The sequence below is a fragment of the Harpia harpyja genome, chromosome 3 (assembly GCF_026419915.1).
Source record: "Harpia harpyja isolate bHarHar1 chromosome 3, bHarHar1 primary haplotype, whole genome shotgun sequence".
In the NCBI taxonomy this organism is placed as follows: Eukaryota; Metazoa; Chordata; class Aves; order Accipitriformes; family Accipitridae; genus Harpia; species Harpia harpyja.
In genome coordinates this window covers 25,421,600-25,442,808 of record NC_068942.1, presented here as the reverse complement: position 1 = coordinate 25,442,808, position 21,209 = coordinate 25,421,600, and the positions used below count along the sequence as shown (strand labels likewise).

Below are 21,209 nucleotides of genomic sequence, written 5' to 3'. Positions count from 1 at the left end.
TTGGGCAGGTCAGTTCTCTCTCCCAATATGCAGATTGAGTATGGGAGGGTTTTTTATGTTTTAACCTATTGCAACTTAATCTTTCCACTACAAACTCTTTCTTTTTGACAAAAATCTATTGCTGATTGCCACTGTGGGACTTTCCTGAGAAGTCATCCCATCACCCTCTCTTTCACTGTGAATACAGCCCTCAAAGGATACTACTTCCAGTTTTTAATATGCACAAATATGTGGGTGCAGCCTCAGTTTCATGTGCACACAGCAAACAAAGATGAGGAGTTGAGATCATTTAAGACTATACACTAATGAGTGGTTTCCAGCCCATCCTGATTTTGCTAATCTGCTCTGCAAGTGATCGGGGAGGAGGACCCTGAAGAGGCAGGGACGTGCACGCTTCATTTTCTATGTTTAGCTACCTGCTATGTTCTCTGCTTGGTTGCTACTAAACTTGAAATTAATTTCCTCATTAGTGCCTTAGACAAACAAAGTGGATTAAGTAGCAAACATCAGGTTTCTCGTGTCACTCAACATAAATCAAGAGGGCTTCAGCACTGCAATTCTCCTCCCTGCCCCAGGCACCAGTACAGAGGCACTGGCAACTAAAGCCGCCGGATTTAGTTGCTCTTAAAGATTGGCTTTCAATAGAAGTTCAAACTCAAATTCTGCTTTCTTTATTGCTGTTTTTCCAAAAACTGTAGAATGTGGAAAAACTGAAGTTTAAAAGACATGAAAGAGCAGGAAGAGTATGAAAAAATGCCCACAGAGATGGGACTTGGTATCTTAGCAGTAGTAATGTGAGGCAGAAAGCTCTTTAATCAGTTCATTGAAGGAAGTCAGTTCAAAACAGGTCATAATCTTAGGCTATTTAATGGCCTTCACGAGTTGAACTGGAATAATAAGAAGGCACCAATTGTCAAATTAAAGTGAATATAAAATGTAAAGACAAATGTAAATGGTATTTTAATACCACTTTTGTAGCATTTTAGTTGCCTGCATGTCCACACATACAGGGATACTTAGCACAGAGAAAAAATGGCATCTATGAGAATCAGATGTGAAATTGCTCTTTACTTGGAAATACAACAAATTTTTTATTTTCTGTTAAGAGAATCAAATTGCTAAGATGCAGAAGTATTTTTGTCCTTTAAAGTTTGCCAATCAACCCAAGAAAACAGAGAGACAACCCCCCCCCAGCTATTTAACCAGGAAATATGGTCACTGTAGCTCATGTGCCACCTACTCAAAGTTGGCACTGAACTGAGCTCAGGAAATACACTAAACAATTTAGCTCCTGGCTTTTTGCAAATGTCTGCCACCAGACTGTGGTTTCCTCAAAAGCATTTCTTCTTTGAACTTGCCGTATTTTTCTCAGAGCTTTTTTTTAAAAAAAAAAAACAACAAAACATTGTGGATTGATTTCAAGCAGTTTGGTACGTGCATGAAAATTTCATATTGAAAAACTGAGGCTGTTACCGAGTGCTTATTCTTGCTGGTAGGTGCTCTTTCTTTTCTTAGAGACTCAGAGAACAAATTACTCCAACAAGGAGGACAAACACTTGAAGAAAAAACCCTGGAGAGTATGAGACTGTGAGATAAACTCTGTAGATAGTCCATCGCAGACTGGGCACATTTTAAAAAACATGAAAATATTTTCTTCCAGGGGAACATAGATCTTGCCTGAGGCGTGCATCTTCAAAAATATGAAAAATAACGCAAATGGTTTGTGACTTTGCCAGCCTAAATGAGTGGGGCATGGCAAAGTCCCTACCACTTGTGTGCCAGTATCCTAATGTGTGTTGTGGTTTTCCTTACCCTGTACTCCTGCTGTGACAAACAGTGCCCTGTCCTTTACAAAATGTGGTGCTTAGCTAAGCAAGCCAGCCCCAAACTTGGCCAACATAAATAACATCTGATCAAAAGCTACCAGGAGGTGAACCCAAAATGGGTATGAGTAATTCATAACAAAATCATGCCTTAATTCAAGTGCACACTACAGGAACATTCAGTAGTATTCCTCCAGCTCTAGACTTGCACAGTAAGGTACTTACTAATAACATGAGTGGACCGACATTTACAAATGGTTTACACATAAGTTTAGTGTCATTTAAACACGGAAAATACCAGACCATGTCACTGCTGAACCACAAGCACTGGGACACTGGGGATACTCTTTGCACCATCTCAGGTACTCACCTCTCCCGCTCCTGTTCCAAGAGGTTGGTAAAGTCATCGCTCTTGTTCATGTAATCTGTATGTTTATGTTTCTCATTTTCTAGCTCATAAACTGTGCGGCGATGGCACTTTTCTGCCAACAGGAGCTGTTCCAGCATGCGCCGATACGTCTCTTTCTGCTTTTCCTCAAGTCTGTCCAGCTGGATTGTAGGAAAGGAGAATAGACTGTTTTAAAGGTCTCCTTGCTTACTTAATCTGATTTATTAACCAACAATGTTGTGTTTGGTAAATGCAAGTCCCATAATTTTATGTCTTGGGCTTTACATAAAGCAGTGACTAGAAATAAGAGTAACTGTCCTGTAAAAGTAATGATTTCTTTGGACAGCGTGTTTGCAATAAATATTTGCGCAGTTTTCAGATACACAAAGGACAGAACTCCACTTAGTTTTAGGGTAACAAATAATATTGTTGTAGTGCAGAATTTCCCCTGTGGTGAGGTGCTGTGTACACTTTCCTCATTTCACAGGGGAAAAGCTGTAGCAAATGCCAGGGCAGGATACATGCCCTCAGACCCTGGGAGGCCGAGTTCACGCACCTATATGGGGACTAGACACCTATATGTGGAGCATAAGGTGTAAGCTCAAGGCTGAAATTTGAGTTATGCATCTTCAATGCACCTGTAGGACTGCTGAGATAAAAAGTCTAAGCTATTTAGATTCAGCACAGATTCAGTTTCATATTAACAAATACAATTCATTATAAGCCGTAGGCTTTTCCCCTCAGCCTGTTTTTTGACAGGAATTTCTCTTTCTTTATTAGAAACTTCACCTTTTTTGACTTCTGGGTGTTTTTTTTACGTTAATATGCCAATTGTTATTCAAACAAACCCTAAGGCCAGGGACGTGTGTCTAAAATGTTGCCAGGGCACTCGGAAGCCATCACGGCTATTCACGTTGCTCCTTTCACCGTTTCTTGGGAGCAGATGACAAACTCCATCCTCCTCCCTGCCGAAGCAGCCTGCAGCCCTGACATTTCTCTGCTTGCCTGCCACTGGCACGGCAGCTGGCAGAGCCTGCTCTGCCCACTTCCAGCCCTTACCCTGTGGGAATCACATCTTCCTCCTCGCTGACTGCACCAGGCAGCTGTTGTTTCACAGGGTGCCTCAGCAATCTGAGGGAAATAAGAGAGCAGGAGGACCACGGCAATTTGCTCTCCAGAAGTTGACCACAGCAGTCAAAGTGAAGCAGTCATTGCATTTTATGAAGGAGCCAGGTCGGGTTCAGCCTTTGAGAGTAGATCTTTTGCACTTAGGAAATTTTGTCACCAACCTATTTTAGCTCCAACATAACCCCTGTGGACCTACACATGATAAAACTTTTCCACTGAGGTCCCCATCAAATTATCAGCTTCTTTAGACAAAAGCCCTGCTAAGCTCTTTTAATCTTGTTCAACAGTATTTCATGCATGCTCCCACATGCTAATGTTTGCTTTCCTTATTTATTATCATCCCCAAAATTCCAGAAGATACTTCAATAAGAATACACAGTATAAAGGTAACCTGTGGTAGACACAATTCCTGGTGAAAGAATTAAATGTTCTAATAGGAGGAACAATGAAAATTTGGACAGGCACTACAGTATACTATATTGTATGTTGTTGCATGCACTTTCTCCATGCCCTGGACTGTTACGAAACTATAAACATGAGCAGTGGCTGTTTATTTTGGCATTCACACTGGCCTCAGACATTCCCAGGTCTATTCTACATTCATTTATTCCTTAGATTTTAAAGCAAGGGATCAAGTCCTACAGGTCTCTTTCAGGGGCTGAACTGACTTTGCAGTCCTAGAGCTTAAGTGATGTCAAATGATCGCAGATTTATGATCCCATAAATACGGTCAAAGTCAATCTCTGAAGGTCGTCTTTTCCTAACTACCCACACGATAGTGGTCTAGTATGCCAAGAAAATCAGAGTGCTTACCAGTGCTGCAAGCAGTAGAGGTTGGAGCCTATAATTGAAAGGAATTTAAAAACCAGAAATGTAACACCCAAAGCTTTTGTTCTTGCTTAACAGCACCAGCCCTAAGGAGCATACAATCTCTTTATTGTTTGTGTTCAAACCCAAGACTTTGCTTACAACCTATTCTGCAGTTGAGTGAACAAGAATATTCAATTTTTCTTCGATTTCTTGTCATTTGTACAGATGCTGTGTTATCCTCTTGCATGCTTTGCACACATCCAAAATATGTGGAGTCTTACTTCTGGTTAGGATTTCACCTGCACAGACATAATGATGTAAATCAAGAAGTCATTACCTCTGAAATTGGTTTCTCATACACGTCTTCCCTTATAGACTTTTCTTGGGCAAGGATGGCGTCCCTGTGTAGCACTCGGAGCACGTTCTCTGGAGCTGCAGACCCATAATGAGCTTCTAAAACTTCAGGTTTGGTTTTCTCTGTCTTCAGCATGTGGATCACATCCTCCCTTGCCTGTAACATTGCAAATCACTACCATAAGCCAACCTATTAACCAACAGGGAACACGGAAAATAGGGGCATTTCATATGTACAGACTGCATACATAAAACCAAAATAAATTAGAAGAATGCCAGGGTGCCCATGCAAATATAAAAACTTTGGGAGATATCAGAGTAAACATGATCTGTGCAATCCAAATGTTGTCCTTGTAGACATTAATTATTCTATTCCTGCCTGTCATTACATTTGAATGCTATGAATTTTTATCTGGGTTGCAACTATAGCCAGGGAACATCATTACTCTTCATATACTTTATCTTATTCACTGCCCATGCTGTTCTCTGACTGAGGTAAGGAGGTGAGTACAACAAAGAGCACAAGCGGGCTGAATTAATATTTCTCAGCCAGCCTTGAATCAAGTATTTCCTAGTCATTCTCTACCTGACTTTATGACCAAATATTCTCTTCAAGTAACTTTTAAAATAAAGTTTTCTAACTTTTGTTTGTTTAAACAAAACCCTAGAACCATTGCAGATGCCGGCTAACTGGCATAACTGGCGGCAGACCCAAAGAGGCTGAGCAAACCCTCCCGGCAGCGGAGGAGGGCTGCTGACGCTGGAGCAGGGGCCGTACCTGGGCGCAGTGGTGCTCCTGTGGCCAAGGGGAGCACGGGTCCCAGCTCCTGCCTCCTGCCCTGGGTGGGATCCCCCAGTTTCAGGCAGCACGAGCAGGCATCTCGGCATGATGAGACTGCTCTGCAAGGCCACCTGGCTATGAACAAGGGGCAATTTAGGGCTATGCTGCGGATGAATGCTTAATCCTGAGCTCTGTTTCTAATGATACTTGCCAACATCTGTTAAGCCATCTGTAAAATGAGGGCAGGGCACTTGCTTGTCCTTCAAGGCAGGCTTATATGGCCATGATCCAGGCAGCAGCTGTAAAAGGTACAAGTTTTCGGTGGGCAGGAGGGAGCTCCCCAATTTCCCTGAAGAGCATCTCTCCCACAAGCTCAAAGGGAGGAGGGGCAGAAAAGTACAGGCATCAATTTTTCTCTTGCCTGCCCTTCCAACACTCAACCCATGTGAGCTTGGGAAGCAAATTAAGGGCTAAAGAAAGGTTCAGATATTTTAGGAAAAATCCCTTGCAAATCCTGCCCCTATGTAAGCAACGACTGTTTAGGATTTATGAACTGACCAACGCTTCATGCTTTTCCACAGTGTTCATAATGGCACTCCATATTATCCCTGTAGCAAATCTTAAATCTTTACCTAGTACCACAGAGGCATTGCAGCTCTACAAAACCACTTGCTTTTAAAGTGAGCAAGGAAATAATTTCAGGAAATGGTAAAGACCCTTTAATCTTTTTTTTTAATAAAAGAGTAACACAAAAATAAAACAAAAAATGAACTTGAAGCAAAGATCGTGCCACCCAATTGAGAACTAGCCCAATTATAAACAGCTAGCTGTAGGGGCTTACTCAGTACATTTTGTAACCTTAAGTAAAAGCTTTGCGCATATCTGCAAGATACAAAATATAGACTGGAATGGTATTAATGTTGTTTCAACATGAGTGTGGGAAAGGTGCATCACTCATGGATGTCAAAACTACAGGTGAATTATGTGGGCTATTCCCAAAGAGTGCCAAAAGAGCATGTGCACCTCACTACATCATGTCATGGAAATACGCCACTCTCAGTACAGGAAAAATGTTATTTTAGGAAAGTTTTAGACAGGTTTGAGAATATATCATTTTTTATAGCCCTGTAAAAATAATAGTTATCTTAGTGTCTTCTTTACTATGAAGCCAATGCTTCTATATTGAAGAAAAAGCCTTTAAAAAGTCTAATAGCATAGCATGGGACTCTAGGGGGATTTATAAATATCCAGATTTTATGATGTGTTGTCTTAGGCCCTTTTAGGAAGAGACTGTTTCGAGGCCATATCTGTATCCCGCCCCAAAGAATGAATTCGGTGTCCCGCTGTGTGCCTTGCAGCAAGGGCCCTGTGCCGCAGGCATGCTCAGGGAGAGCACTGTGCAAAGGGACCACCGAAAATAGCGGGATGAGGGGGCAGCCTCCTTCTACCCCAGGCACCAAGGGCCACAACCAAGCATGCTGAAACCTCGATTCACTTTGGTCCTGAGCACAGAAAGCTTCAGGACCCACACACCCCATTCCTCAGGGAAGGGCACACCTTGGACCCTAGGCTATTTGGGAAGGGAGGAGGATAAGTTCATTCTCTCCTGTTGAAGCTGTCAGGCCTCAGATGGCATAATTAAACATTGACAGGGCCAGGCAGAGCAAACAGAGACAACTTGGGCTTGGTGATATAACTCTATGACTTGGAAGAGCAGAGCTGGGCTCCAGTCCCTGCAATGGTTATTTAATACAGTAATAGCTGACGGAGGGACCGAACGCTGCTCTTCCCAGCGAGTGCCCCAGCTCCTGCTCAGTTGTGCGCTGCTGTGCATACTTTCCTTCCAGACTCATTAGCCTTTAATCATCGATGGTTAAAATGCAGCAACTTTAGCAGGAGGGAATAAGAGCCCCTGAAACAGCTTATAACCTGCCAGCTGAGAAAAGTTTCTGGAAGCTGTGAGTTTGGGTCCCCCGAGAGCCAGAGAAAGCTGAGCCAGGGGAGTGGGTGATGCTGAATGGAGGAACTGGCACCCCAAGCAGGAAAGAAGGTGCCCAAGCTCAGTTCAGAGCTTTGAAGGAAACCTCCATTCATTGCTTCATCTTTAAAAGGAAGGAGTGACACACTTAGCTCCAAGGGACAGGGCAGGCCTGTCAGCCCTGAAAACCCTTCGCTACAGCCCAAGGGGACGGTACCCAGCCCGGGGATAGGCTGGGTGGCACCATCCCCAGGACGCAGGCAGGTCCCTGCTCACGTACCCCTTCTTGGGCACCCCACACTCTACAGACACTTGGAATCTGGATCGTGTTAGCATGGCAAGGTGCCTTCTGCCTTTTCTGGGCTTGACCATCGCTCCCATTGTTATCTTTTCAAGGGTATCAGATAATTCACCAAGTACTCTGTTTCAGTGCGCTTATGATAACAGTTTGTGAAAAGCAAACTTACAAACAGATACTCAGGTTGCTAGGAAGCATTGGACAAAAAAAGGGGCCTCGTGCTAATAATAAACTGGAGAGAAATTTGCTTTCATTTGGTCCGCAACAAGCCCCAGCAGAGGAAGATTCTAAAGTGCAGCTAGCCTAGGTCAGAGAGGGGCCCGGGCGACATCCTAACCTCCAATCAGCCTCAGGATTTGCAAACTCCAGTTAGTCTCTCTGAAACTCCTCAGGATAATATAGAGGGAAGGAGCTGAAACAGCAGGTCTGTGTAACTCGTGATTTCATGTTTCCTCCAAATGACTAATTTTCCACTGAAACAACTAGAAGAGAGCTCAGGTAGAGATGTTTTCTTTCAATGTATAGTGAACAACTATCACTATATTAAACTGCATGATACAGACCATTTTCAGAAAACAAGTCAGAATAATCCTGTAGACTAATACTTGGGCTACTTCAACACACATACCTGGAAAGATGTATGAGAGGCTCAAAGTGGGGGGTCCTAGCTAAGAAGAGAGAACCATACTGGCAAGCTATTTCTACTGATGGACATCTACTGTAGGTACCTCCCTTGTCCCAGAGCACAGTTAGCATAAATCATAAGCTAGGAGACAAACACAAGGAAGAGATTTCAAATTGGAAGTAAGCTTGTATATAAATCCCAGAGTAAAGTTGTTAGCTCTTTTGGCAGAAGGAACATGGTGTGTTTGGCACAGGAAAGCCATCTCTCAAGTCCTTTTTTTCGTTTTGTTGGTGCTCTGATGAGAGAGAGTATTCAGGCATGAGAAGACCACATATTGCAACAGCTTGTAACACAATGAAACTTATTTGCGTAAGTCCAGAAGACTGCAATTAGTCAGAGAAGCTCTTTAAAGTCAAGACACAGAACTGACAAAATACATACATTTACTTTTATTGGTTTTTCATTACTTAAATTGTCCTACAGAAAACTCCAAGCTAACTTTCTATCTATACTGGTCGGATTGTAGGTTCTTGAAAATAAACAGACTTTTCTGTTAATAAAGTGCCCCCAAGTACCTGATTCTCTAACAGTAGAAGCAATAAAGACAGATAAATGAAGAGGCCACTTTTACCTCTTAGCAATACTCTCAAGGCAAGAAACGCAGAAGGCCAGATATGTTGAGAGGAGTTTTTCCACACTCATTTTCTCCAGGAGCAAAGCCTGCTTAGAGACTCGCTGTCCATCAAACTCATAGAACCACAGAACAGCCCAGGTTGGAAGAGACCTCAAAAGATCATCTGGTCCAGCCTCTCGTGGGTAAGGAAGCCTAGATGAGATCATCTAGCACCATGTCCAATTGTATCTTGAAAACTTTCAGTGATGGGGACTCTACCACATCCATGGGGAGGTTGTTCCAGTGATTGACTGTTCTCACTGTAAAAAATTTCTTTCTTATGTCGAGATGAAACCTCTCCCAGTGCAACCTATACCCATTGCCCCTTGTCTTCTCCATGAGAGCCTCCATCTTCTTTGTAGCTGCCCTTTAAGTACTGGAATACTGTGATGAGGTCCTCTCCGAGCCTTCTCTTCTCCAGGGAGAAAAGACCTAATTCCTTCAGTCTTTCCCCATAGGGCAGGTTCTCCAGCCCTTTGATCACCTTCATGGTCTTCCTTTGGACCTTCTCCAGCTTGTCTGTGTCTTTGTTGAATTGTGGGGACCAGAACTGGACACTGTACGCAGTTAACTCCTTCAGCTGTCCCTGCTGATAGAGGAACTGCAGAGCTGAACTGTGTCTAAGCCTTGCTTTATGCTTACTGGAGGTGCCAAAATCTAAAGGCTGATGACCTCAGAACTTGAGTACGTCCATGGAGGGGCTGAAGTGCCATGGAGCACTGCTGTCCCCCACAGCTTTGCCCACTCTCCTTTTCCTCCTCTCTACTACCCACTGATTAATGCACTTACTTAAGATGTGGGGTCTGGGTTTCTACCTGGGAAATACAAGACAATGCTCCCCTCCCCTCAGAAGTGCGTGCTAGCCAGCCAGCTGGAAGGCTGACGTGAGGCCACTCTTTGCAGGGCTACCCTGAAACACTCACTTTTTGGCAGAATAAAAGAGAAGGGCTTTCTTTTGCTCACTGGCTTGAGCAGAGCAGGGGTCTGAGTTCCAAACCTCACTTTACTACATGCCTAGTAAAATATTTAAATGATATAGAAAGGATGTAAAGAGGTCCCTGCATAAAATTGAAACCATTTAGGAAACAATAGCATGACTCTGCTGCTTGTAAAAGGGGACCGGCAGCCTAGCAACCAAATTCTTGGTCAATGGAAAGACTGTTACACAAGCCCGGCATTCGGACGTGCTTCCTCCTCGTGCTCTGCCCTGCCAATTTACTACAGCCCTCTCTCCCCATTCCCACAGTCTTTGGCCTCTCCCTTGAGACTGCTAACAAAACTCAGCACCTACTAAATGGGGAATTTTTGCCATAGGCCATTTGTCACCTGGGAAATGGGACTGAGCTGACCAAACTCGTTTCATGTAAGGCATCTAGTAAATCGGAAAAAAATTTCAGTTGTATTCAAAATGGGCTGAATAGAATCAAAGTAATCACTGTCAGCTGACTCAAGTCACTTGAGCTGACTCAAGATCCTTCGCCAGTACATCTCCTAAACTCTTCCCCTGACTTTTGTTTGTAAGTAGCCTTCCTGCAAATTCACAGCATGTGTCTCTCAAAATCAGTTACCAGTAACTATTTTCTTCGTAGGTCCATGTTTGGAGCCATCTAAAATACATCTAACTGCTTCAGAGCAATCTAAATATTTCAATAACATGATGACAATCCTCTCAATTAATTGAAACAAGTTTTGAAAATTCAGGAGCAGGAGTAGTATTTACAGGCATACACTTATGTAATACTTGGAAGACCTGATATTTCCAGCTTTTGACTATTTCTTTTCTATTTATCATGACACTTTGTTATTCCTGCACAAGTGAAAGCACCAAGTAATAGAGATTTAATGTTTATGAAGTCATATTTTTCTTGCCAGTGATTAATGGCAAGAAATAACTACCAAACCACGGACAGGAACCTTTACTTCTACTTGTGTTGCTGTTACTTGCATTGCACACAGTTCAGGTTATTTATAGTGCAACAGCTGCTCTGTACTGCATCAGAAACTAGATAAGGTCACAGGTTCTCCATGTAATGTTGTGGTCTTACCAGTGGCTGATTTCCTAAATTCCAGTAGACTTTACAAATGTTTCACCTAGAGCTAACAAACATCACACTCAAGGCATCCTTCTGAGGGAGATCGGGAGGATGTTCTCACATTAGTTTCTGCACTATCCAGGACAAGCTCATGCTGTGTCAACGCCAGGGCAGGAATAGTCTTATTTCTGAAAATTCCCATTAGAGACCTCAGAAGGTGAATACCATGTGCTTAGTTTACTTTAATGAAGAAAGCCTCTTCAGGCAGGTGTCTGCAAAACTTTCTAAACACTAATCCCTGTTTAAACTCCATAACTTCCCTTCTCTTCTTACTTAGGAGGAAATTCAAATAATTAAAAGGAAAGTGCGCTTTCTTCATTTTGTGTTATGATGCTATGAAGATGAATAAAGAAAGCAATAAAAATTACCCCTGCCTACTGGAATAACATTTTTGTTAAAGGCCTGATTCCTCAAACTATCCCTGCGTACTGCTACAAGGACTGGGTAGCAATTTGTCTTCCAGGTCAGATGTACTTAGTGTACAAAGCATGCTTCAAAGCTGGGAAGCTGGATGTTCTGTTGCATCATACAAAGCTCCTTTTTGCTAAAAACTCGAGAAATATTTTTCTCTCCTGTACCAGATGTCTGAAGTAGCCTTGCTTATATCATTCACTCAGTGATTCTAGCCATGCAAAATGCTGGCTGATGACATGTATACATAGTTTTTCTTGCAAGGAAGACTTTATGTACAGCAAAGCCTTTTTCTTGCCTTTCATTTCAGCTTAATTTCCTAATACTTGAAACTGTGGGATTCACTTGCACAAATTTCTTTGAACATTTCTGGACTTGGGTCTATGTGCGTGATTTACTTTGGAGATGACTTCAGTGATGAAAAGTGACCACTGGTGGTTTTGTACAAAAGTTTAGTGAAATATATCCAGAAATGCAAGTGATCCCTTGTGACTCTGGGGATATGAAACAGAATTGTTTTGTCTTCTCCGCACCATGCAGAACTTTCTGGCCTTGTATGAAGCCTTTGGAGCTATACAGCGTATTTCATTTTGTTGTGTGTTATCTTACAGTGGTAACAGAAATTCCTTCTAAAATCAATACTGGAGGAGAGGCACATGATAGACCAGCTCATCCACTGCACAAACCCTCTGAAGTGGCTCCAGAAAAATTACATCAGAGATTAATGTGGCCTCTTACGTTTAAAAAAGTCCATGCTAAAGATTGCAGAGCTGAGGAGAAGCAGCACTGAGCAATGTATTACTTCTTACAGCAAGCTTCGAAACAGATCAAATGAGCACTAGAAGACATCTGTCTGTTATTTCCTGCCCACACAGCTTTGTTCTGCTTTATTGCCAGGGAGCTCCATGGATGATGTCACTTTTTTTCTGAAGAAAACAGGCCACCAGAGCCTTTCACTGACATAATTAATTATCTGTAGTCTGGGCCACAGCCAGAAAATTCCCATGGCAAGGCCCCGAGAAGTATTAACTCCACACTGCTTGATGTTTTCAGAATTATTAGGGTCTGGGATATCCTGTCTTTCTTTTCACACTGAAAGAGTGCTTTGCTTAATATTATTGAGCAGTGGGGCAGTTACTGCAGCATATAGAATTACAGTGTCATGATCCAGTCAGCACAGAGAGACCAATACGAGGGGTCACTGTCAGTTACACGCATGAATCTCCATGTTGGGGATATGCTCTACATGCTTCAGCAATGCATCACAATGGCTAAAGCCACTGTTTTGGGTTTGCCGTATTCAGTTATAGAGTTTACGTCTCAGCCAACATTAACCATATAATAACATTTTGCACATGACCTGAAGCCTGGCAGCAAGTAGAGACCACAGATTGATCCAACTAGCCAGCACGGAGAGGAAGGAACATCTGTTAAAACACCATTTTGGACACGTGAGTGGGAAGAAACATTAACAACAAGCACACAAATGACTATATTCGCAGTTCAGGGCAGTTTACACCCTAACAAATGAGGTAATTAACAAAGCAACTTTAGTTTTTTTCTCTGACCAGCACTAGTCACCACAATGCTTGCAAAGCTCCCTGGTTCAGGTACTCCAAATCAGATGTGAAAACCCAAATGACTAAGTCCCTATTCTGGTTTATTCATGCTAAGGAAATAATCTGCAGCTTTCCATATCCCAGATGAATGGCCAATCACGAGCTGCTATAGCAGTATAGGAAGTCATTAAAATTGCAACACATTTCCCACCCATTGAGGTGTTTTCACATTGCTGGAGTCGTGTAGTAAGTTGCTGTGTTCCTTGTCTAACCACAACTTATTTTGTGATCAGTTAGCACCTCTTTATGAAGAAAAAAAGATGACTGATGAAACAGTACAAACAGAAGAAGCATTTCTTTTCCTCTTTCTTGTGTTATCATCTTGTGTTATCATCTTGTGTTATCATCTCTCCCTTAATCTTATGTTAACCAGTCTGAACCAAGACTCAAGAGATCCATGCTCTGTTCATGGACATATTTCGCATGCTTCACACACAAAATTAACCTCACCATGCTCCAATTTCCATTCCATAAAGGAAATAATACTTCCCAGGAACACTGTGAGATTTAATTCATAAGTATATATAAGATCTAGGTACTAACGCTATTAATACTACAAAATATATGGCACTGACATCAATATAGTTGCTCTACTATTCATTTTCCCTCATTCATTATAATCTTTTATTTTCTCCATGCTTATGTACTTCTATACTATCATCCAATTTATTGAAATCCATTGGAAACTAAAAAGTATCTTCATTAGACATGTAACTCAGGTTGTCTAACTTGCTCTTTGAAAGTGCTTCATTGACTGAATAAGGAACTGAAGCAGCTGAAATTTGGTGCTGTGGCCTGAACTTCAGGGAGGCACTTGAAGCTGCTGGTGTAAGTATCCCCCCTCCAAGAGGAACAAACCTGCCCTGGTAGTTTTTTCCGCAGTGATCTAGCTGTCTTATGGCATGAATGAGCACGCGTGGAGCAGGACGGAGCGAGAGACAAGCTGGTGCCAGCAGGGCCGTAGCTGTCAGGATGAAGAAGCTCAGAGGAAATCCTTCTGCTTCCTCTGCGGAGACGTGAGCATAACTCAGAGAGGGATAGCAACAGACGTACGTGTGTATACATGGGTAATAAACTGTATACACAACTTTCTCTTGTCCAAGCATTTTGTTGGCTTCAACAAGCTGTTTTTCAGTGCTCTGTGCTACACGGATGTGCATTCAAGTTACTGATGATTGATGAATGGGCAAGAACAGTACTTACCAGCGTAGCCAATTATTTGAACAGAGGAGTTGTCAGAGGAAATGAGGGAAGTGGCGCGAACTCTTGGAGTGAAGTAACTTAGAGAGGGCAGGCAATGAAAGGCACAGAGTGAGAGCTCCGGCCATGCCCATGATGATGCCCTCACAGCCTCCTGCTGTCTCCAAAATCCCCCTGATCCTCCCCAATGTCTGTCCTTCCCCTTGCCCTCCCCAAACCCCACTTGGACATCCTCTCCCCTCTCCATCCTTCAATTGCATTCCCAGGAACGATTCTAAAGCCCTTCAAAAAGCCATTTTGCCTGAACTGCTGAGACTGCCTGAGCCAATACTGGGGAAACAGGTTTTCATTATGAAGCTGACCACATCAATACTTCTGTTTCTGACTTGTTTAAACTTTAAGGTCACAAATGACTGGAAGTTACCATGCAACTGTACTTGGGTTAGTCAGTTCCACTCATTTTGCTGGTATGGAAGAATTGATGCTAATTTTTTTACGAAGAAAAACAATAATTTCCAGGATAAGAAAGACTTCACTTGCAAAATCCAAACCATTCCTGTCTTAGGAAAGGATTTCCCTTCATAGCTTCTCAGCAGTGCATCATTTTGGATGCTGCATGTGCACAGCCCTCAGAAATAAGTCACTGAGTTCATTTTATTTTGGATATCATACAAAATTCTACATTGAAGACAACAATTTTGTAAAGATGTGGCAAGACACAGGATGTTCACTAAGGCCAGCAGTTTTCTGTGTGAAAATGTTACATTTCTTTCATTTTAGTCAACCAATAGGTGGAGCCTTTAACCCTAGAAAAAAGACACTTTCTCAGATAGCTGTGTTCTAACAATTATTATATAAAGACTTATATTTGCTTTTATTAAAGCTCATTTTGGATGGAAAATGATCTGTTTTGCTCTCAAGAGCTTATCTGATCCTCAGCTGGAGCACAGGAGACACAAACTTAATAAATACACAACTGGGGCAGCAAAGTTAATAAAAACAGACTCAGCTACAACTGCAATGTTAAATTAACAACTGGTGACTCAGAGTACTGGACAGCATTATGACACATAAGACATATGCTCATTGCAAGCTCTCCCAAGAATCCCAGATATTTTAAAGCTGGAGAGTCCATGCATCTAGCATTTATTGCAAAAGAGTTGGCCATGTCCTCTCCCACAGAGTGAGCCTTCTCTCAAGAAAATGAGAAAAGATACAAGCTTTCTCGTTACTCTTGCACTGAGTATACAATTTCTATTAAGTAAATGAAAAAAAAAAAAGAGTCAAATGACATCAGTTGATTAAAATTATTTTTAAAAGATTGCAAAGGAGGATCAGTTAAAGACACTGATTCCAATGGGAACAAGACCAAAACTTAAAAGTTGATCGGGGACAGTCCTTACTGTTCTGTTTTGGACAGAAGACCAAGAATTTTTGAAAAAAACCCAAACCAAAACCAAGCTGCTCATACTCTTCCCTCCACTCTAGATGAGATGTTCAATAGATCAGAGACACCTGCCAATTATTCCTCTCTCTTCTAACCCTCCAAGCCTATATAACATGAAAGATGTAGCTCTGTTAAAGTATAGCTCAGGCATTAACAGAGAAGGATGTTAAAATGTCTTCGTGAAAGTGGTTTTCAGCCTACAGCTGTCCAGTGACAGCGACATTTTATTGAGGATAATTACTTTGAAAAACATATAATTCTAAAGCAATTTTATTACCAAAGAGATGGCTATCATCACGATGGTTGATAGCACCATGGCCCTTAATTTCAGAGGGAGCAGGAAATTGCCTGAATAGCACAATTTAACTATATTTCAGTATACTGTCTTTTTTTTTTCTCTCTCTCATAAACCAGCAAGGTTCTATTTTAAAATTCATAATTCCAAGACTTGCTAGACAAGCCCTGCTTACCTCCCATGGCATCTCCTGCACTTCACACAGCAAGGATTGCAAGCTATAGAAAAATCCATACTATTCTGGACAAAAATTTATCTCTCGTTATAAATTACTCAATGAAAACAGAAAAGAGCATTTGTGGTCTGAAGTCTATCCTAACTTAATTTTTTTTGTCCTGCAAAAGCCTGCTTCACCAGGAAAACACAAACAAACAAGGGGTCAGTCAGAGGGGAGAGAATTTTTTAACAAATTGTACTGATACTCTTATGCCAGATATTTTCAGTGATTTTTTTAGGTTCTCGTTTTGCTACAGTGTGGTTACCATCTTTCTCTTCATTGTCTTGCCTTTTCTATGTCCCCTTTCCATGTTTCTAGCTTGGCTCCATTTATCATTGTTTCATTCCCCCTTTCCTTACACTCTTTTTCTTCTATTGCCCAACCTCTTTCCTCTCATTCCATTCTCCTTAAGTCACCTCTCCCTCCTCACATTAACCCTATCTTCTCTTTTTCCCTGTAGCTCTGTACATGCCAAGGATTTTCTCTTAGGGAATTTGGATTTAATCTCTATGATATGCTCAGAAAATCCTAAACTATTTCAATCCAATTAACAAGGCTTCACAGTTATAAACACTTATGCAAAGCTACTCTACATGCACTTTTCTCTGGCTTTACCTGTTCTTTCTACTCTGGCTCCTCTTCAGCTTCTCAAACTGTGAGATATTGCTAATGACCATTTGAAAACTCCTTCTCTTCACTCTGTTATGTACTCTGTCCTCCAGTGCCAAGGCATCTTGTCCCAGCTTTCTCTTCTGACTTTAATATTACCCAAAAGAAACAGATTTGGTTTCCACCCACCTATCTATCCCATATTCTTCGCTTGAGCTTTCAGACAGCTCAATATTTAATAATATTAATGCAAGAGTATCAAGAAAGGCACTGAAGAAAAAATATAGGAGTTTGTTCGGTGTTTTTAACTAAGCAATACCTAGGTGGCTATCACAACATTTCAACATCTCAGGAAGTCAAGTTCAAAACAAAAGCAGTTCCAAGGCTTTACATGAAAGTTTACACATTGCAGCGAGAAGAAAAAGAGACAGAGGGAAAAACGTCACAACTATAGCTACAGAATCAAACTCTCTGGCTTATATCAATCAGACTGACAAGTAATAGGAAGGCCAAATAAAGCCATATCAGCAGAGAAAGGGAAATATTAAACTCAATGTACAAGGCACCAGTGAGCTCTCTCCTACTGCACTGTGTGCAGTTCCAGCTACAGATGTTAAGAAAGATGAACCCAGGATGTAACTGGCACTGATCAAGGGGTGATGGAACATGTGGAAAGCTTATTTTGCTAGAGGAAACTAAAAGGAGGTGGCACAGCTAGCACAGCATAACAAAGGCTCGGAGGGTGTGAGACTGCTGTCTACAAACACATCAGGCATTAAGCAGTAGGGAGAGAGGTAGGCTTTTCAGAGTGATCAGTGTATAGCACAATTTCACAAGGGTTTCACTGGACAATGACAATTGCATTAGAAATTAAAAAAGAGAAATTTTCTAAACGTTAAAGCCTTTCAGTTCTGGAACTGTTTTGTAATAGGAGTAGTCAAGGTAAACAACCCACCTAATCTTAAAACACAACTTGATAAATTTATGACAAAGGTTAAGCAAAGTGGTTGCCTAAAGAATTAGCTGCTGGGACTTAAGAAACAGTAAAGAATTTTCCCTTCCTTTACATTTACAAATCTTAGTTTTCTGATTGAAAGACAGATGCTAAAATACTAAAATACCTTTAAAAATGTTGGAACGCAATAGGTAGTATATCACCTATACCCATGTGGGTACCTGTTAAATGAGTTTGTTAAGAGAGAGGATTTCCCCTGTGGCAGGATGTACAGCCACTGTTATTTAAGTGTTTCATAAGGACCTTACCAGAGAGAACAAAACACACAGCCCTTACCCACCTCTGCTAACCCTTCCCTGATATACCCAGGTCAAGAAGAAAGTCTTGCAGCCCACCTGAAGGTGAGCTTCTCCTGGCTCTGTTGGATGAGAGAGCTCCTTCCCTCCATGATTACCCTGCTTCAACCATCAGCAACCAGTCCCCCATACCTGCCCTACAACAACCCCTCCTGCAGCTGATGAAGCCACCAGCGCAATCTGCAGTTTGGTAATCAGTGGCACAAATGCAATTAACCTGCTAACCCCAGGCTGGCAGTCTTAATACTGGAATGATGTTTTCACTAACAACCTCATCAGAGAGACCAAATCAAACTGGACATGATGAGAAGTGTTGGCTTCGAGCCAGGACCAGAGATACAAGGGGAGCACACCTTGCCATGGGGTGTGTTGCCTGCTGCTCCCCAGGCGAGGGGAGATATCCTTCCTGGGGAGCCATCACTCTGAAGCCTTGCATAAGCACTCAAATTAACCATTAAATGCAGTCTTAAATAAATACAGATTAAAGGAAAGGGCTTCTCTGTCAGTGGAGTCATTTGGTCTCTCCCCTTGAAGGAGGGATGCTATGCAAATAGGTTTACCTCTGAATATCTGCTACACAGTGTTTCCCTTCAAAAGTCAGTCCGAACCCAGTGTTACATTAGACCATTTGGAAGTCTGAAGACTTCTCAGGAATTGCGGCTTGTGATTATTCTATATATAACATACAGTATACATACTGTTCTCCAAGACATCACATTTCACATATTGCCCATCCACATCCTCAGGCCTGCAACAGAGGAAACGTACAGCTGATACCTTAACATGTATTTCATTTACACCCCATGGCTGCCCAGCTCTGAGGAGCAGAGCTCTGTTCCTCCACAGCACCAGGCTCTCAGGAAACATTTCCCTCAGCCCTAAAGCGTGCAAGGGACCTCGACAGGAACGGGTGGCTGAGCTGCAGCGAATGAATGCCTTTTCTGCACTGGAGAAACACAGTAAAATGCCAGCTATAATAAAGGCCTCGAGTGGAAAAGTTGCTCCTATTTAGATTGGTGTGAAATATAGGAAACCGTCTCCCAGGCTTAAATTGTCACCTGGCAATAGGCACAGAACCTGGCTAAGAAATTATTTTTCTTGCAAAACCCAATGGTTTGCGGTGGGATGCTATCTTCATAAATGTACTTTTATTATTGTGGGGTCTTTTTCAAACATGCAGTAGAAGAGTGAATGGTAAACATGTATGAATACTGCCCCTCATTTCCTTTTGAGCCCCTAATCAGGAAACGTTGAAAATCAGTGTTGGTATTGTTGGAGATTAATGGCTGCTGCTCAGAACGTGTACAGGGAATAAATTCCTGCCAGGACAAATACATAGGCCATTGGACAAAAATCTGTGAACCACAGATATGATTATATCATCATTGTAAAGATCCACACTGCCTGTGTTGCTCTGTAATTAATAATATCCACATGTTGGTTTGACTGAAATCACTGTAACAACCGGGCAAATTAATGCCATGCCTTCATGGTCCAATTTATTCTACTGGTGTTTGAAATTTTCTTTTCAAATCAGTTTTGCAGTATTTAATAATTAGAATTTTTTTTCCCAGGTATAGGAAGAAATCCTTCATGGATTTTTTGCCCCTAAATGTTTGATATGTGTTTAAAGACCATGTAATCACTGGGTTTTTATATGAGCAGTGAGATCTCACAAGAGAAAAGACACTCCACTGAGCTATAAGGCCTTTAAAATCAATCCCTGTCATCAGTTCATTTGTTTCCCACTCTCCTTCAGAGAGGTTGTACTTAAGAGCTCTCCTGCCATGTGTGTTGGGATAGATTTTCATCGCCACAGCTTCTGTATACTTTTTCTCCCCTTTTGTTTTCTTACAAAATAAGGCCTAGGCTACGGTGACCTCAGCCGTTTATGCAAACCTTTCCTTCTCTATAGTCAGTAAGTGCACAGGGCCCAGCCAGGAAATCTGACGACAGGCAGAGCCGAGTCCAACTTGGCCCTAGAAGCTAAAGCGCAGGCAAGCTACCTGAGGTCATTATAATTTAAAAAAAAAAAAACAACAAAAAAAAAGACATAAACATCACTGCTAGGGCATGTCTCCGCAGTTTACTGGCATGTTCACCTTCAAAATGAAGAGCTGGGAGGTCAAGTCCCAAAGTAAGGACTCAAAATTGATACCGACAGCAACATGGCATGGGTCTATGTTTGCTATGTTGTTAGATTATGCGAGTAGTGAACTAAGCATGTGAAGCATATGTATACATTACCAGTTTACCCTGCTAACCCCATGGTTGTCATGACCAGATTACTTCCCATGGTTGAGCTCACTGTTTGGGGTTTACAAGGCAGCATCACCGTGCTCTGCATTTGGTCATGCAGGCAGAAGATCCCCCCTGCTCATGGCTGCTGAGTAAACAGTCATGGTATTTTATGCCATTTTTTTCTTCAAAAAATATTGGATCTCCCTACACGTACAGCCTGCTGTTATTCTCAAAACAAAATTTTCTTACATATGCCTATATAATCTTTGCTTTGCTGGTATTGAAATGGCTTCAAAATAAACCCACAGTCTGATTTGTCAGTCCAACAAAACGCCAGCCAGCCACCAGAGATGTCCGAACAGATCTGAAAATGAAAAGCCATGAAATGACTCAGTGCATTAGGTCACTGTGACAGCCAGGAGGTAATACCAGAGTATTTACTTTGGCTGGAGTCTTCCTTGGCTCGTCTCCGTTTGTACTGTCAAAGCCAGGCTCTCATCTCAAGCCAAAGTGCTGTAGCTTGCCCACTTCAGTAACGGTTCAACACAGGTACCAGGTAACTAACTAACTAAAATGGGGGGTTTGAAATTAAATTAAAAACTCTTATGGAATAAAACAAATAATAATTCTCTTCCCTGCCTGGCAGGAAGGAGCAGAAGAACAGACGCACTCTACGGCTACCAGTGTGGCTGTCCTCACAATCCTCCCGTGAGGCTGAGAAGCTTTAGCGGTGCCTAATATCTCTGTGGGGTCTGTATGTATGAACATCCCTAAAAGTATTGTCCAGGGCAGTGGGAGTACTGTCTTGGTGAGGATTTTCAGCCCGTATTATGGTGCAGATGGCAGCTATCCCCAGCATCACCATAGGGGTAATGAGAACATGGACAGTCCTTTAAAGGTTTTGTAAC

General features: G+C 42.0%; 1 protein-coding gene across 4 annotated transcripts in view; it reads right to left on the bottom strand.

Moving 5' to 3' along the window:
• The window catches only part of FILIP1 (filamin A interacting protein 1), a 110,466-nt gene that overhangs the window by 41,723 nt on the left and 47,534 nt on the right, over positions 1–21,209 (bottom strand). For all 4 annotated transcript variants that reach the window (XM_052781690.1, XM_052781689.1, XM_052781688.1 and 1 more), the window contains 2 exons: positions 4,487–4,660; positions 2,194–2,372 (listed from right to left, as the gene is read on the bottom strand). In XM_052781690.1, coding sequence (XP_052637650.1) covers positions 2,194–2,372; positions 4,487–4,660 — 353 coding nt within the window. The remainder of the gene's footprint in view (positions 1–2,193; positions 2,373–4,486; positions 4,661–21,209) is intronic.